General features: G+C 36.8%; 1 protein-coding gene and 1 pseudogene across 3 annotated transcripts; one reads left to right on the forward strand and one right to left on the reverse strand.

The window, feature by feature from the left end:
- On the forward strand, window positions 1-17,128 carry DTWD1 (DTW domain containing 1). Of its 3 annotated transcripts, none has more exons than XM_063346327.1 (6): window positions 1-137; window positions 2,268-2,549; window positions 3,673-3,816; window positions 5,081-5,357; window positions 9,082-9,326; window positions 16,913-17,128. In XM_063346327.1, the coding sequence occupies exons 2-5, from the start codon at window positions 2,274-2,276 to the stop codon at window positions 9,309-9,311; spliced, it is 927 nt and encodes a 308-aa protein (XP_063202397.1). In that variant the 5' UTR covers window positions 1-137; window positions 2,268-2,273; the 3' UTR covers window positions 9,312-9,326; window positions 16,913-17,128. The 3 variants fall into 3 exon arrangements, with proteins under 3 accessions (XP_063202397.1, XP_063202396.1, XP_063202394.1); XM_063346326.1 differs by lacking the exon at window positions 16,913-17,128 and adding an exon at window positions 10,785-16,902; XM_063346324.1 differs by lacking the exon at window positions 16,913-17,128 and having other exon boundaries at window positions 9,082-16,902.
- Window positions 16,879-17,731, reverse strand: part of LOC134520275 (NAD(P) transhydrogenase, mitochondrial-like) — an 11,410-nt pseudogene continuing 10,557 nt past the window's right edge.

A 17,731-nucleotide genomic window follows, 5' to 3' on the forward strand; every position in this document is an offset into this window, starting at 1 on the left:
ACACTCTTCCGGTCCCCTCCTCCCCGCGGCGGCCGAGCCCGACACTTTCGTTCCGGGACCTGTGAGGGCCGGGGAAGAAGCGGGCTACCTTCCGGGGCGAGCGCCGGCCCGCCGAGGGGCTGGAGCCGAGGGAGCGGGTGAGGACGGGTGCGGAGCGGTGCGGAGCTCCCCGCCCCACTGCGGGGAGAAGGAGCGCGGCCCTCCGGGCCGCGCTCGGGCGGTGTCGGGGCCTTGCGTGGGGGCAGCCCGGCAAAGCTCTCTCCGCGGTGTTGGGCATCTCCCCATCGCTGGAGGTTGAGGGCATCTGATGCCGCCTCAGCAGCTGGTCCCGCCGCCAGCTGAGGCCTGATATGGCTTAGTAGCCACGGGCGAGCACACGGCAGTGACCCAGAGGCAGACAGACCTGCCCTGACTGAGATTTTAAGTTGTCATAGAATTGTGGTTGGAATGTGGAGGTGACCCTCCAGCGGCAGTGATTTATCTGGGTTTTGGAGATCAGTTGTTGATGGAATTGTAATTTACAGTCTTAAAATTTTCAGTCTGAATCGGGATTTGGATCTTACAAAGCTGTATAAACTCTATTGCTATCTTTTTTTTGGAAAAGTATACCCTATTTTCACTGCTGTTATTATGAGACCACAAAGGTTTTCCTGTGCCATTAAAGCAGTATCTCACTTGCCAGTATCGATAATGGAAGTGCTTCAGGGTGTCAAAGTTGAACACCACATTCATTGTACTGAGAAATTATATTGAGAAACTATATTGAGAAAATCAGTTGGCAGGCCGGGAATTCACGTCAAATTACAGGGCCTCTCGCGCTCTTTGCTACTTGAGGAAACTTGATAGTAGTATGGGTTAATCTGAGATGCGCTATCTCAGAGATATTTAAAAGCCAATCGCGCTATAAAATTTGTATGCATATTAGCTTTTGTGTTTATTAGAATGGACATCCCTGACCTTTCAAAACTTAGAGATTGTTGGTGGGAGAGGGGAAGGTATCATAGCATGCATGAGTATTTAATTTTACTAGAAAATAACAACTAATTTTTCTGGGATTAATTTTAAATTTTTATTGGAAACTTAGCCAAGTATTTTGTTTTTGTTATTTTTCAATTAAATTACACTTGGTTTTATTTAAACACTTAATTTTGGATCACATCTCAGGAATTATTTTTTGTTTGGTTTTGTTAAACATGACTGGTTTATTACATTCATTTCACAAGTGTGATCCCTGACACGAAAAAGTAAACCTAAATTAGTTGAAAGTAAATAGTGAAGTGACTTTTTTCATTTTAAGTCATGCAGCACAGAGTGCAAAAGGCAGTTTATAACTACTGCAGGCTGTGCAGGCTCCTGACTGCGGGCTGCTTTGAAGTCCAGAGAGGACCCTGAGTGATCTAGTCAGAAGGGTTTCGCTAAAACTGTGACCGTGAACCTCTGCACACAGCAATACTAATTCTATCTGGATCGGCTATGGGTACACAGTCATGTTTCTGATACATAACTCACAGTACGCAGTGAAAACTTTATGCCAGCTGGAGAGGGTAAGACAACATCTGTCCTGAAGAAAGCCTGCAAAAAAAAAAATCAACGTTATTAAATAAATAGAAACTTGCAGAATGAGTCCAGACTGGGTCAGCTCTTACTACCTAGGATATGGAGCACCAAAGCCATGTTTTAGCTCTTGAGACTAATCTTTCAGTCTCAAGACTTGCTCCTGGAAGATTTCTTTTATCCCACAAAGTTCTGTCAACAGGGATTTCATTCAGGTAGTTTGGTTTGCCCACACACAATAAATTTCAGGATAGAGATCTAAATTTGTACAATTAACTTTTCTCTGTCATGTAGACATTTAATTCATTGTCAATAGTCATGCTGAAGACTAATGGGACTACTCATCCAGGTAAATAGTGTCTATCAGTGTTTTCACAAGCTTTTAGGCACTGATCCTACTAAGAGAAAAAAAGATAATTTTGCATGAGTTAGGTGAGTGGGGTAACTTATCTTAGAAAAATTATTCTTAATGTACATTCATACAGATCTCAAGTTCCTTCTAGCTGTTTATATCATGCTCTCCCAAAATCTGTTTGGAGTTCTTGGTGCTATATCAACTAAATCAGATGATTTTATTATTCTTTCTGCTATAGTAAATACCTTCTTTGATGAGCATTTTTTGCTAAATGGGATCATACAGAATCATTTCCAATAAATTAGTTCATAGTATATTGGATTTTTATTTAACAGCTACAACATATTATCTGTTTCAGCTAACCATGTCTTTGAATTCATCTACACTTTTAAATGAAGAAAAGTCTCAAGGACCAAAAAGAACTAGTGAATGTTTGGAAAGTCTAGAATTGCAGACTCCATCATCGTTTCAAGATAACCCACTTCAACAATTGCAGTTAGCATCGCAGGAAGTACTTGAAAAGGCAAAAAAGAGTGGGAGATCAAAATGCCCTCAATGCAGTAGTTCAAGGATGTTTTATTGTTATACATGCTTTGTTCCTGTTGAAACTGTACCAACCAAAGAAATTCCAACTGTGAAGGTTAGTATTTCTTATGGATTTTTCATAATATTCTTGTGCCTTTTAGTTACTGAGGACGCAGAACAGACAGTCTGTCTGTGACTGTTTCTTTTCTGACTCATTCTTTATGGACATTCATCTTCAACACAGCTATAAGTATGAATAAACTACAGTTAGATAAAATTAGTGTTCTTATCTGAGGAATTACATGTACAAACAGTGACAATATTCCAGTCTTCACGTAAACATGTATCTACTAGATGAAAAGATAAGCTGATCACTCAGCTTCTCATGCAAATGACTGTTTTCACTTAGTTCTTAGAAGTTTCTTGACAGTGCTCTTACCTTCATTCTTCAGTTTCTAAGAACTCTGTCTAGAACAGAGCATATCGTGAATGAAAAATATGATTTGTCCATAACCAAGAGTGAATTTTACATAATATGTGAGTTTAAAGCCATTCTAAATATCATGGTTGTATAATTCAGGTAACGACTCTTAAAATATAAGTAAAGAATAAAAAATCATAGAATGCGTTGGGTTGGAAGGGACCTGTAAAGGTCATTTAGTCCAAATGTAATGCCCTTCAGCTAAAATACGTGGAGAAACCATCAAAGAGGACTGAGAGACAGTTTGCAAAATCACTCATGAACTAAAATGCATTTTGAAGATACTCTGTACTTTGAAAGCATTGTAAAAATACTTTAGAAATACTTTGAAAAACTGACCTAGTGGATTTAGGTATATTTTCATTGAAATGGCTATTTTTGCAATAGGGTGAATACCTGCTACAGGTAAGTATTCATATTTAGGACTATTATATTGCTCAAATTAAGACCATGTCTTATTTACCTTATTGATACTATTTCTTGAGATTTTACCACACTACTATTGCAGCATTCCAGATTGCATTTATTGCATGCGTAGGTATTTACATGAACTGACAGAATGTAACAGGTGCTTCTTATCACTTGTCTCTAGCTTAGTTCTAAACCTATTAAAACAAAAACATTGCCAGAAATTGTCAAATATGTCTTAATTACATGCTCATAGGGATTTCTCCTGGATTTTGCCTGATTTTTTGTAGAAAATTTTTTCCTGTATATATGATCATACATATTGCTTTTTTTTTCTTTTTTACTGTAGTTGCCTTTGAAGATTGACATTATTAAACACCCAAATGAAACAGATGGCAAAAGCACTGCTGTGCATGCTAAGCTCCTGGCACCTGATGACGTTACAATTTATAAATATCCTTGCATTCCAGAATACAAAGAAAAAAGACACGAAGTAAGAAATTCTGTATAGATAGCAGGGCTTTGTGCTGGGGAGATGCAGAGGTATCTTCTGTACTTCCTCCTGCAGTGGTACTGCACTCTGCTGGGAGGGAGCGGGAGGAAAGCACTGTTTTATTAATCTAGTCCGCTCCATCTTGAGCGCTCTCAAAACTTGGGCCTACAACTGGACAGTGGTTATGGTCTGTCCTCCAAAGCCTGGAAACACTGTAGCACTATGTAACCCCCGTGGATTTCCTATGCTTACCACCTTAGATAATGGCTAATTTGATTCATTGTGTACCGTAAGTATTTTGCCCAAACATATGAAAGTATTCAACTTACAGCAAGTTAAACAGCAGTTAGATGTTGTGCTCATCATATTCAGCAGCTCCGGTGTTTAAGCTTCCTTAAAATTTTTAACATTCACTATTACAGAGAAAACCTACTTAAATGCAACTGTTGTCTGTAACAGTCAGCACAGAGCCTGAAAAAAGTGAGCTATGAACTTGGATTTATATGCTCATTTAAATGGTGTGATTAATCTGAAATCTAGTATTTACACATTTGATTAATTAACACTTTTGTTATTGTTTGACTACATGAAGAACAGGATAATATACCTATTTCAGAGAGATGTTATTTTCTTCAAGGAATGAGCCATCAAGGAAAGCATAAGTGGCAGAGAAGCAGGAAGCTGAAAAAAAAAAGCAGAAAGAGCAACGGGGAAGGCAGGCAAAAGTGGGAAGAGATTGCAGTGACTTTGTATTGTCCAGGCTTTCCAAGTCACAGATTCTGAATGCTGCAGTAAGCTACTGAAAAAATACTAAGTGAGGCCATCACTGGTTTTCCTCATGTAAGATATTTGTGGGACCTGCAATAGACACAAGGACAGAAGAAATTATTCCTTCTGTTCTTAAATTTGTGAATCAAATTAAGAAACTATTCTTTATGGGCTTCCTGCCCCATATATTGCAATGACAAGTATAATTTGGAGTTCCTCAGGGCTGACACCATTGTCTTGGCTGAAAAAAACCTTTTTACAAAAGTATTAGAATTGGTAGTGGAGGCATGGAGGCAACATTTAATTAAGATCTCTAATAAGTATCTTTATTACTTATTTTAACATAGCCTTTTGTAATTTTAGACAATAGAATATTTTTAAGAGATACTCTTTCGTCTTAAATGTTTATATGACTTACATGTTTGTGTTCTTTAATGAAACAATTCCTGGTATTACATTTTGTTGACACTCAGATTTCTTTCTTTTCTTCATTTAGATAGCCCTTGTATTTCCTGGCCCCAATTCAGTTTCGGTAAAAGATATTGCTTTCCATCTCCAAAAATACAGTAAGAAAGGTGTTTGTGATAAGGACGATGACTGTTGCAGAGAGCCACTTCTTAAGCAAGCAAAAATAGAACCTAAAGAAGAAGAAGAAAATCTAAATGAATGCATCTCAAACAACAGGGGTGAAGGCACTAGACTGAAGAAAATAATATTCATTGACAGTACCTGGAATCAAACTAACAAAATAATAACTGATGAACGACTTCAAGGTAAAAAAAAAGTTGATATTGAGATGTTATTGCTACAGAAATGATTGAGGGAAATATATATCTATATGACAGACCTGACCATGACGTAAGCGTATACCTAACCCTATATCTGAGTACATATGAAAGATTCAACATCCTCTTTCAGTGCTATAGAAGACTTCTTGAGCCAAAGATTCCGTATAATTTGTTTTGCAAAATGATAAGACTAGTATTAAGAGAGCATTTACATTTATTTCCCCCACTTCTCTATTGGAAGGAATTTCCTCAGTCTCACAGAATGGAAGCTCTCATGTTGGACAATAGAAGAACAGTAGTTTGAATGACCTCTGAAGGAAGCCAGAAAGGTTTCCTATGCAGGTGCCTATGTGCTTTTCCAGGAGACCCCGGGGAGAATTTTTGTACACTCTAGCGGCAGACAGGCCATGAGAAGGTGTAAAGAGGGATCTAGGAGATACAGCACAAGAATGTCACGGCTTCGTTTCTTTTTCTAGTAAAGTTCTTTGTTTCATGGTCATTCCAATGACCTTGCTACTTTCCAGAGAAAAGGGGAATGCCTGCTGCCCTCCACGCCCACCCATCTCTGAAAGCAAAAACTTGTAATTCTGCAAAGGTTTTTTTGTCTGAGGTTCATTACAAGAAGTTTACAGTTAAGTATTCTAAATAAAACCACAAAAGATAAAACATTTCAGCAATAGCATTCCACTTCCTTTGAGATAAAATAGGAGTTTGAAAATACTTTCATTAGTGAAAAAGGTGCACTTATCTGGGAGGCAGGCTATCAAGGCTATATATGTAATATATATATATAACTGCTTATTAGTGTCTGCTTTGCAGTGGGCCCTACAAGGAATTTCACAGGCTTCTTGCATGCAAGATGACTGTTGCCTTGCTGTCTAGTCAGTTCATTAAAGAATTCCACGTTAGTATAACGTATTGGCTAATTAAAATCCTGTTACTAAGCATTTAGTCTAACACAAAACATACTCTAGCAAATAAATTGAAGAATTACTGTAAAGATTAATTGCATGTTGCAAGTTACTGTAAAGCATTTGGAACTTATTTTAAAAGGATGAATGTAAGAAAAGAAACAAGCAGCCAGAGGAGCTGAAGATTTCCATGGGTGCTTATGCAGTATATTAGTCAAAAATTTGTGATTGTTGTTACTTTGGAGCTCTTAAAGACTGGTTTGCAGTTACCCCATGTAAATCCTGATCTGGTGGACTCTTCCCTCCTTTCTACAACTTCATCTCTGTTCCAGCTGTATTCCAGACGTCTACTTTCTTGAGCACCTTTCAGGATTGCTGTAAGGTGTGACTAGTGTCATGCACATCAGTCTTTTATCCACACCCAGAGCAGAATTTTGCCCTCCATACAGCAAGTACAAGAGTGAGCATAACCCGCGCATTCATTGCTTTGCTTAGTGCCTGTTAGAAAGGACATAAGTTGCATTAATACTCCTTTTAGAGCTTGCAATTTTGCCTTCCAAGACGAATGGGGCAGAGTTTCCTTAGGCATAAACTGATGAAAGTTTTATGTTATACACACATGAAAAATAGAGATGTCATTTTTCAGTTCAACTACAAATGAAGTCATCATCCAACAAAACATTTCTCATATATTAAAGTTCAAAAATGAGTGTTCATAATACCAAATGAAAAGTAATTGCCATACTTTTTCAGAACGATGCACTTACAAGAATACTGGAAACATTAATGAAGCAAAAAAAATGTAAAGAAAAGCCTTCTGTTTTGTAAGCCTGCATTTATATAGAGAGTAAATATAGCTAATTGTACTGCAAGAGAAAGCAAATGAGTACATCGATCTTAAAAAAAAAAAAAAAAAGAAAATTTGGACAAAAAAATACTTCTGTATCTTTTTGGAAAAGTGGTGTAATATATCTTTAGAGAGCAAAACTCAATCAGTTGTGTTAAAGACAGGAAATATTTTAAAGTTGGTAATGTCTAGGATTGATTACTTCATTAAAAGTGATCACTAGATCAGAAAGGAAACAGTTGCATCAATGTTAATGATTACTTTCTTATGAGTGATGGAGCTTATTGGCAACATCAACGTGGTTGTTAGAGGAACAGCTTGCTTTAGTATTTTTTCCTGTAAGTTTGATCCACTTTGTATTAGTCAAATGTTTTATTTTAATGACTTATGCATTCTTTTGTACAAGGCTGAATGATACATCTGCTTTAGTTCTTTGGGGGTTTTTAAGTTTCTGTGCTTGCTTTCATTTTTGCAAGAAAATGGGAGCCTTTGCCTATGCACAGCTGGGATATTTGACAGCAGTAAGTTAATGTTCTCTGAGGTAAACTCCACTCATCCTCTTTTTCTGACAAATCTCTTGTCCTCTTCTCACATTTTCATCTTTCTTCTTCCCTCAAAAATTACACTCGGGGGTATGATGCAAAGAAATGTGGGATTTCTGTCATGAGTTTCCACATTCTTTCTAAAATAACATATGAAGGGGGCCATAGCAGAGGCAAGGTGAGTCCAAGGTATGTAAACCCTGGGAATCTAAAAAATTAGGAAAGGAGCAGAATTCCTGCCTGAAATACCATTTCCAAGCTCCTACCTCTTTAGGAAATTAACAGTATAATTAAAATAACAATAGGCCCACTTAGTAAGAGCTTAGACTCTTAGTAGCCACCATAGGTACCACCATCTTGCAATCACACTAGAAAGAATTAAACCTAGTTTGAAGGTAAAAAGCGTAGAATTACAAGTGCTGGGCTATAGGCCAGTTTGCACTCCTGACTTTGGACCTTACTGAAACAACTTCTCTGTCCATAGCTTCCAAGCAAGTCTTAACCGTATTATTTATACTATTACTTTTTTTATTATTATTTTTACTAAACCATGCCATGACACACTCTTAGTACCTGATCTTAACATTTAGGGAAAGATAATTTTACAACCTGATCCTGGTATTGACAGGTGTATACACTATTTGCAATCCAGCTGTCCATCCTGTTTACAAAGGTGTTACCCATTAAGATATTTTTAATTTTGAGTAGTTTGTGCATCTTAAGGAAGATACATGTTTAAAATTCATCTGAATAATAAAACAGTTACAGAGACTATAGTAGACAGAAGATTTTCATATGCCATACAGAGACCAAATTCCTTTCTTTCGTCTCAAGGTGGGAATGCTTTTAGTTTCTAAAAATTAACGACCAGATTCTGTCATGCTTACTCCTGAGTAATCCCAGTAAGATTTCAGTTACTTAACAAGCATAAGTGAAAAGTGTCTGGCTCTTAGCAAATGTTCCTCAGTTTAGCAAAACTAACAGTCTGAGAGATTCTGTTTTACACTTGAAAGGTATTAGCTTTGCAAAAGATGAAATTTATTAATCATTTTAATGAACATTGATAAGCCTTTAGAAGGTGTGGGTTTCACTCTTCCCATCTGAAGAGACCCTGCAATTTCCTGAGGGCTGTGAGGCTGTTATAAATGAAAGGATAACCTGTAAGTTTTAATTGAAAATATGAGGATGAGAACCTAGAACCTAACAGCACTTTTTTATCAAATTTCAAAGTGGTCCACAAAGGAGGATAAAATTATTGCCTCTGTTTTACAGATGAAATATGGAGGTAAAGGAAGAGAAATTATTTGTACACAGGCTAGTAGTAAAGTCAGAAAACAAAACTAAAGACTTGTTTGGCATTCCATCCACCAATCCACAGAATCTAATCCATTATATTTTTTTCTTGACAGGGTTGCTGCAAATTGAGTTGAAGACAAGGAAAACTTGCTTTTGGCGTCATCAGAAGGGAAAGCCAGATACATACCTTTCCACAATAGAAGCAATTTATTATTTCCTTGTGGACTATCATCAGGAGATTTTGAAAGAGAACTACAAAGGACAATATGATAATCTGCTTTTTTTCTTTTCATTTATGTACACATTGATTAAAAATGCCAAGTGTTGTGCAGGAAAAGAGTAAGATGTCTGTCTATAGGTAAGTAACACTGCATTTTATTTTGTTTCTTTTGTAATGATAAACTGCACAAATGTAACTATTTTTATCTAACTGAAACCTGTAAATAGATTGTATTCTTAATGGCTACAGTGTTTGTCCAAAAGTAAGCTGCAGACCTCATGTCCTGCACACGAGTTTGTAGAACTCTGCCGATGAGCAGTCTGATTTGAAAATGGTTATGCTTTGCTAAATATTGTTGTGTTTGAAGCGCCAGACCCAATAGACTCCTCACAGTCAAGAGTATTTCCTGAGGGGGGGATAGGAGGACTTGGCCCCTCTTGCCAGACGGAGTGATCTCTCTAACTGTAAAAAGGAATTAGCATGCTAGCTTTTTATTATTAATAATACTTTGTTTCAGGTGTTTTCTTTGTGTTTTACCCAGTAATACTGATTTCACTTTTATGACATCAAAAGCTTACTAAAATTATTGGGATGGTATTTAATTTGCGGCAGGGGGCGGGGCACCAATACGAAATGAAAGACCACATTAAGTTAATACAATGTAAGTTACGTACTTTCAAGATTCATTCTGGAAAATTGTCCTAGTAATACAAAATAGCGATCTCTAAACATCATTAGACAATGCATGATTTCTGTAGCGCCAATCACATACTGTTATATTAAGATTATTCCCAACTTCTTGGATAATTTTAGAGTACTTCAAAGAAATTAATTTAGTTAAGTGCTTATTATTATTATTTTGGGTAACACTAACTTAACAAGTGTCACTATGGCATATCGTAGACAGTAAAATTTTATCAATGCCACATACTTCTATTCTAAGAAGCAGAAAGGGCTCATTGCACTGTAGGAGTTGTCTGAAAACTTAGATCTCTTTGCATGACCTAAGACAACATAATTTGCAGAGACAAGAAATAGGGAAGAAAGTGGTTCCAACCACAGCATTTCTGACAAGACTTCCTTAAATAAGGCAGACTACGAATCTGCTGTGGTTTTTTTCCTACAGTAATAGTGCAAATTTGAACAGTATAAATAAGACTTTGTCTATGCTGATGAAATTTTGGCTGGTATGTCTAGCACTGCTGGCAGAGTCATCACATGTGAATGTAATTATACAAGTGTGTCTTTGCCAAGCTATACCAGTACAGCTAATGCTGCCAGAGGGTAATAGACCTAAGCTATATATTTACAGGCAGAGTTATACAACTATATTGTTATCATACTAGGATATTCTGCTAGTAAAATACACGGTAGAAATTAAAGTCTTAAGGTAGAAAAAAAATGCTTCATTAGAGGCATGATATAAGATGGATAAATATTTCTGAATATTCTCAGAAGTGTGTTACTTAAGAAAAAAATAAATCTTGTCAAAGTGACCCAGTTGAAAAATTGTAATAGATTATTTTTTAAACAAAAATTCTGATTTTTTTTCTTGCATATTTTCCTCAACAAATCTGGCTAAATTATCACCTGTAGCCTACTCTCCAGGAGGGCACCCTCGCACCTTGGTGAACACAGAAACAGTGCTTTGAAAAACACTTCAAGAAAATCTTTCTATGCTTACACAGCAATCCATACAACTGATCTGTACTATGTTTTTTAATGCTTCAAGATATTGAAATCAAAGTTAATACTGCTTAAAACACAAGATACAAATACACTCTCTCTGCGGGTCATGCTTATCTTCAGATCTGTATGCTTACCTGCACAAGTGAATGCATATAAAAATGCATTTCAGTGGACAACACCTCCTGCATTTGCAAAAAGAGATGCTAGTTAAGGTACGACTGTAATGAAATGTGCATGAACTATAACAGCACCATGAGAAACCCAGGCTTGAAGTCAGAATGAGAAAGATTGATTTTAAATATACATATACAATGGCACAGCTGTTCAGTATATTGTGAGTTCATGTGCCAGGCAATGAGGGAAATCAGCAGTCATGTCTCAGTGCTATTGAAACAACACATTTCTTTTTCATTTGGTTCTTATTGCTATTGAGAGGTTATTTTGGCTTTTTACAATGATTAATGCTATTTCCTTTGGTATGAATTTTGATAGTCTTTTGACATTTCCATCTGTTCTTGTATTTCTTAAACAAAGATTGCTGTAATATTTAAAAAAAAAATAAATCACACAAGTATAATAGTTTGAGAAGGAAACTTTCACCCACTTTAAACAAACAAAAATAAAATGAACCCACTGACCTAATGTTTTACAAGAACCAGAGAGAAAAATCGGGGCAGGGGGGCGGGGGAGTTACTTCCAAGACACATTTCCCTGAAAACATGTTTTTTTATTTAAGAAGCAGAGGTCAGATAAAAGCTTATATAAGCTGTTCTTTGTTACTTTTGGAAAATAGTTTCATAAGGTTAAAAATGGTTTCCAAATTTAAGTTTTGTGTACCTCACTTTATTTGAACAATGGGAATTAAGAATCTATTCCAAAAGTAAGTTAATTTTAATTCTCAGGTGAAATGAATGTACAGAAAAGATTTTAAATCTGGAACACTGTGTCCAGGAATTGGGTTCAGATTCTTTTTCTTCCAGTGCAACCTCAGTGTAATGCAAGAGTCGTTCTTATACCAAGTGACAGAGGCACATCTTATATCCGTAATTAATTATTGTCTGTTGATATTCCTGTGATAACCTTTTATGAGGGCAGGAAAAAGGTTATTGTTACTTCTGCTGCAAATCTGTTCTGTCTGAGCAGCAGATGTAGTTCCCCCTTCTCTCCCATCTCCTCCTCTCTCCCCTCTGTAAAAATACTTAAATCCTCTGTTTAATTTCAGTACTGGTTTAAGAAGCCAAACCAACCAAGTCATCCGCCTTGCACTGACAGTGTCTCAATACTGCTGATACATTTTTCCAGCTTTGAGACTAAAGAATAGTTTTGTTCCACCAAATGAAAGCGATCAAGTGGTTAATCCTTTCAAGTGCAATTAGCAGCACTGACCTCCCTATTCTTTAAAATGAGGGTCATGGGGAGGTAAAGGCCAGTTCTGGTCCTCTTCTTTCATATCAGAATACCCCTTCACTAACTATCTCTTCTGTTTCCAAAAACATCAGAGAGCAAAGGGGAAAACAGACTTCCACTTCCATTAGCAGTAACTTAAACAGCCATAAGTTAAAGGGGGAGGAAAAGGAAGAGCGTCTCTATCTATCTCCTTTCACAACAGAAGACATCTGGCCTCCTGTGGGGAGGCCCCAGATAACAAAGAACCTGTCATTACAAACCTCCGCAATGTGTTCAGAGAACCATTTTACCTGCAGTCTGGCTCATTCATTTCCTGCCACTGAAGCCATCTGCTTTTGCTTATTGTGGGTATTTTTGTTCTTTGTTTGGCCAGGAGCGTGAAGTGGCTTCACTTTAGCATGCCTGTAGGCTTGGTCAGAAGGAGGATTTAATCCTTTTCTCAAAATGAATACGAGAGGGAGCTGCAAAAAACAATTCCTTTCCTGGAAGGTAGCACAAAAGTCATCCAAGCCTAGGTTGAATAAAGGGTCATGTCAGTCCATGGGGTAAAGATACAATGAGATTGAAAAGAGATGGCAACTTGGAATCCACAGCAGAAACTTCCAAAGCACTTGTAATCTCACCTGATTTAAATCCTTTGCTACTGCTTCTTGCAAATTTTTTTCAGTTTGAGTCCATCTGGTTTTCCACACAGACTTCTTCAGGCCCAATTGCAGAGTAATGCAGCGATCTGTTCTCACTTTCCTCTTGCACTGAGTTTCAGTATTTTGCCTGAATGCTTTAAAAATCAGTCTGTCTTCATAAATGATGGTCATAGTGTATTTATATAGAACGTAATGCGATGTGAAAATCCAGTCCAGCTATCCCTATCTTTGAAAATACCAAAATACGGAGGGGGGGAAACTTCCTATTGGTTTCCCATCATTTACTATAATGCAGTTAATACACTCCCAGGTACCATTAACTTGTGTCTCAAAGTATTCCAAAAAGCTGCGCATCAGCTGAATTCATCAAACCTGTTTTGTGACACAAAACTTAACAGTGACTGCAGCAACATTAAAACAGGAAAGCTTTCCCACTAAGATGAAAAGATCATTGGCAGTAAGACACTCATCTGTCGATACCAAAATAAGAGGTTACCCATTAAAGTACTGAATAACTCAACATAATTCCTGAACTGTTATCCCTTGTCTTAAGAGACATTATTTTAGTAAAATTCCAATCCTGTCATTAGTAAGAACATTGATTTTGACTGGTGACACTTAGGAATACCAACAATTCAGAGTAAGTGTTTATATGAAAAATTTACAACATTCTTCCTGTTCACTTGTTAGGAAAGGTAACACATTGCTGCCATTTTATGGATTCTGAAGAGAAATCAGATGCTGTAGAATTTTGAAAGTAGTGTATAACATTAAACTTTAAAAACACTCATAGCGGTGTGGTTTCTTTACCACTACCTGCCAGAAGAAAAATAACCAAATAGTTCTTGAGTCCCACAGCAAGAGGTAGGAACTACTTCTCTAATGCAAACCAGACTTTGTATTTTCATCTCACTGAAAATGGAAATTTTTGTCTAAGTTTAGCAATATCGGTGTTGTTGTCACATTCAAATCAACTATGATTTTACTGCTGACTTTTCAGACCACTGGTGTCGTAATAGGGTGTTTAGAAACATACCACAGAAGAGTGAACAGAAGAGAATGTTCCACACCAGTATACTCAAGATTGAGTCCTACTCGACCTGTGATCTGTGTGCTTCACTTACCTTTACCTGTAGTTCATTTCTGCCTCTGAATAACGTGTCTCTACATAGGAAGCTGGGCCCATAAGTCAGTAGAACTCAGCATGTAATCTAAAGGCTGAGTAGTACTGCTTCAAAGGTTCTGATGGTAAAATTTCTGCTTTCCAACAACAGGGATAGAAGAGCTATACAGAAGTATGTGTATATGTGTAAATATGAATAAATATATACCTCGCCCCTAGTGATAAATGCATTAGGACACAAGGCAAAGATTTTCTTCTATGCTGTTTCTGTCTTAGGGAACAAAGAAAATCAAAGTGTGGTATCAGAGTTTACAAAATTAAAGAATAAACTGCTATACATACAGAGCAAATGTATACTTTAATTAGATGCAAAGATATAGCTGAGCTTGTTAATGTACACAGATGAGTAGTTTCACTAGGAATTCATTTGTTAAGTTTGGATGCACTACCCAGCACAACCTGCACTATCCCTCCAAACAATACACTGGAAAAACAAGTAATATTTCATACCTTTTCATCATTCTGAACATCACTGCTGAGGAGTCTAGTGTAGTTCCCTACTCTTGTCTCGTAAAGTATCACATTGTCTTTGTATCTCTAAGCAGCACTGAAGTATTAGATTTGAAGGAAAAAAAAGTTAAGCACATCCATCCAGGCTTAACATGGCATGGCAAAAGAGACCAAAGGAGTAAACGGGTTATTCCAAACCAATTAAAAGAGTAAAACTGCAAAGAAAAATTTAGAGAGTGTTGAACTACACAGAAATTCTGACTCACCCGCACAGACGAAATGCCATGGTTCATGCTCCACCATTTGTTTAGCAGAGAAGAGGAGAAAGGAGCCAGAGCACACCCCCCTGGTACTAACAAAAATGCATTTGCCTCAAGCAATTGTGTGCATGAACACCCACAGTGAACATGCACATATATGGCCCTTGATGGATAATTCACATTACATATAATGCATCGTGATGTTTTCTTTGCTGTCTTGATTACTTACTGGAGAATAAAATAATCAAGCCGGAGTTAGTGTTTCTCTGATGTTTTGGTTTTTTATTAGTAATATACAATTAGTTTATAAAGTCCTTGGTTTATGCTAGTTTTTATTCTATTTCAAGGTAATTTTATTACCAACAACAGCAGGTAAGCCTATTAATATAACTGTAAATTTTATAATACACCTTCTGTCCTACAAAACTGAGGTAAGACCTGGCCTTTACTCTGTGAGAATACACTTTTGTGCATATGATCTGGAATAACACATAACTTTAATAAAACAAGTTGTCTGTGAGGTAAATAACATGGACACTTCATTTTTTGCGACATTTTATGTCTCAGTATCATCTTCAACAGACATGCTATCAACAATGATTGGCTATAATCTCTAGTCATATTAACGTCTATATCTGTTAATGTCTACAATTCCTGGTTTTAAACATACTTTAGGACTCTTGAGGCTTTCATCATAATGACTTAGGTTGGTTTCCATATGGAAAACCTTATTTCTACTCAATTAAAATCTGAATTATAAAAAACATTCCTAGGATGCACTCCATTTTGAAGTGTCTCATATAATCAGTGAGTCTTTTTTTTTTTAATCATACTTGAATGCTACCCTCTCAGCTTAAAGGTCTGCTTTAGTACAATTTCTGAAACGATTTGCTTTAGAGACAGATGCTAATGAATTGAACAGAATCAGACTCTTTGTAAGTCTAAAAAAAAAGCATCCTTAGCATCTTTTCTACAGAAGAACAATACTTTGGGTTCCAGCAAAAAAATTTGCTCAAGCTGAAACTACAGGCTTAATTTCAAATGTTTCTGCTAATGCTAAATAAAAATTCTGTATTTCAGGAACATCATAAATGTTTTATTTCTTTCAAAAACTATTTTTGGAACTTCAATTTCATGACTAAATTGTCTGCCAAATGCAGCATGAATTCCAGCTGACCTGAACCTGCATTTTATAGTCATTAGTATTGAAACATTCTATGTAGCTTTCTCTGATCACAGACGTCCTTTGGGCCAAATCAGTGCTGCAGAGTCAGGGTTTTTTTTTCATATTTACAGCAGACAAGGAAGCAACTTGATACAACTTCAGTTTTCAGAAACATCGCATAAAGCACCTCAGTCTACTTGAAGCAGTTGGATCAAGCTACTTCCTCTTATAACCTCACACATGTCTAAGTGTGGTTAGAATATTGGCTTCAATCTGCATACCTATGTCAGTTAAGAGTACAAAAAATGCTTGCATTCTTTTCTATCATGACTGTGTTGGCAAAAAATATAACATAGAAGCCTTTACATTGCCAAAAGCTTCCTCGTTTCCTTCAATATGGCTTGCTTTATCTGGGGAACTGGTTTAAAATCCGTGCCTGAAGCAGCTGCCAGGGAATTTGCCAACAAAGCTACACTGCCAAACTCTCAAATGCAGTATAATCTCTAACATAGGCATAGCCTATCTGATTTTGCTCATTTTAAAAGGAGAATCCATTGAAAAAAATATAACAGGGTAAGAAACAAGAAGTCTTGAATCTTTTAAAGTCCATGAAAACTAACACATTAGATTCAAGCCAGCAAGGTAACGTGCAATACTGTAGCTGTTCCAACATATGGATGGTCTTATGGAAATGGCCAGCAATTCTTTTTCTAGGCTCCTGCAAAGGTCTGCCTTGTCTGTATAGGCAGTGGCCATTTTCAGTTAAACATGTGCCTGTGTATATTCATCTTGTGAGGCATCAATTTAGAAACGACATTTCTTGTTTTTCTCTTTGTTGTCACTTTTCTTGTGAGAAATTAATGTATCATAACTAAGACTGTACTGAACTCTGTCATTGGTTTGTAGTACCTTTTATTGCTTTCCAGAGTTCCAGCATTGGCATGCCAGTGAGAATAGAATTGGGATCTTCCTGTGCTGCTGAGTTTACTCTATCATTTGCGTCAATGACCAGAGCCAAGTCTGTATCTGAGACAAAAAGGAAATATATTACAAAATGTGTTATTATGAAAGGAAAAGCCACTACTTCAAGTTATCAAGACAACACCAAAGCACATTAATCAAGCATACAATAAATGATGACAGTTTGTTGTTTCATCTGAATGAAAAAATTAGGTCCATCTGTTGGTGTTCAAACCTAGAATCGAATCTTGGCAGTTACATGTGCTAATGAAAACTATTAAAAAAAAATTTGTGCATTCTCTGTGTAAGATATCATGAAAATAAATACTCCTAAGATTTAAGAGCCAGTCTTACTCAAGGCCCTTGTGAGGCCGCTAAATAGAGCGCATATGTGGAATCTGAGGATTAAATCCATTATATTATAGCATCTAGTTTGTTTCAATGCTGCTCACTTACAATCCAAATCTAAAAATTCTCGGTTCTGTTCAGTTCCTCAGTTCCACAGCTCTGCATGCAAGAACAACTCTATTTACACACAATCCATTGTAGGTCCAGGAATTAACATTTTAGCAGTCCAAGAGATTCCACAGCTTGGGTTAAGATGGTAGAACACAACTCTAAAAATTGCTAATAATTCCTAAAACCTCTAGCCACAGTGCTCATGAATGGTGTATTTCTAGAGTAACTTCACGGGTAAAGAAATGGGGCTTAGTTTAGAGCTGTAGCACCAGCAACATCAACTACATCACCTTTATCCTCAAGCTCATTGCATCCTCCAAGGAACT

This window comes from Chroicocephalus ridibundus, chromosome 9 (assembly GCF_963924245.1).
Source record: "Chroicocephalus ridibundus chromosome 9, bChrRid1.1, whole genome shotgun sequence".
In the NCBI taxonomy this organism is placed as follows: domain Eukaryota; kingdom Metazoa; phylum Chordata; class Aves; order Charadriiformes; family Laridae; genus Chroicocephalus; species Chroicocephalus ridibundus.

Coding starts and splice junctions, on each gene's coding strand:
- DTWD1 (XM_063346327.1), top strand. CDS start 2,274: ATGTCTTTGAATTCATCTACACTTTTAAATGAAGAAAAGTCTCAAGGA. Junction 3,817..5,080: donor ACAAAGAAAAAAGACACGAA/GTAAGAAATTCT, acceptor TTCTTCATTTAG/ATAGCCCTTGTATTTCCTGG. Junction 5,358..9,081: donor AACTGATGAACGACTTCAAG/GTAAAAAAAAAG, acceptor TTTTCTTGACAG/GGTTGCTGCAAATTGAGTTG.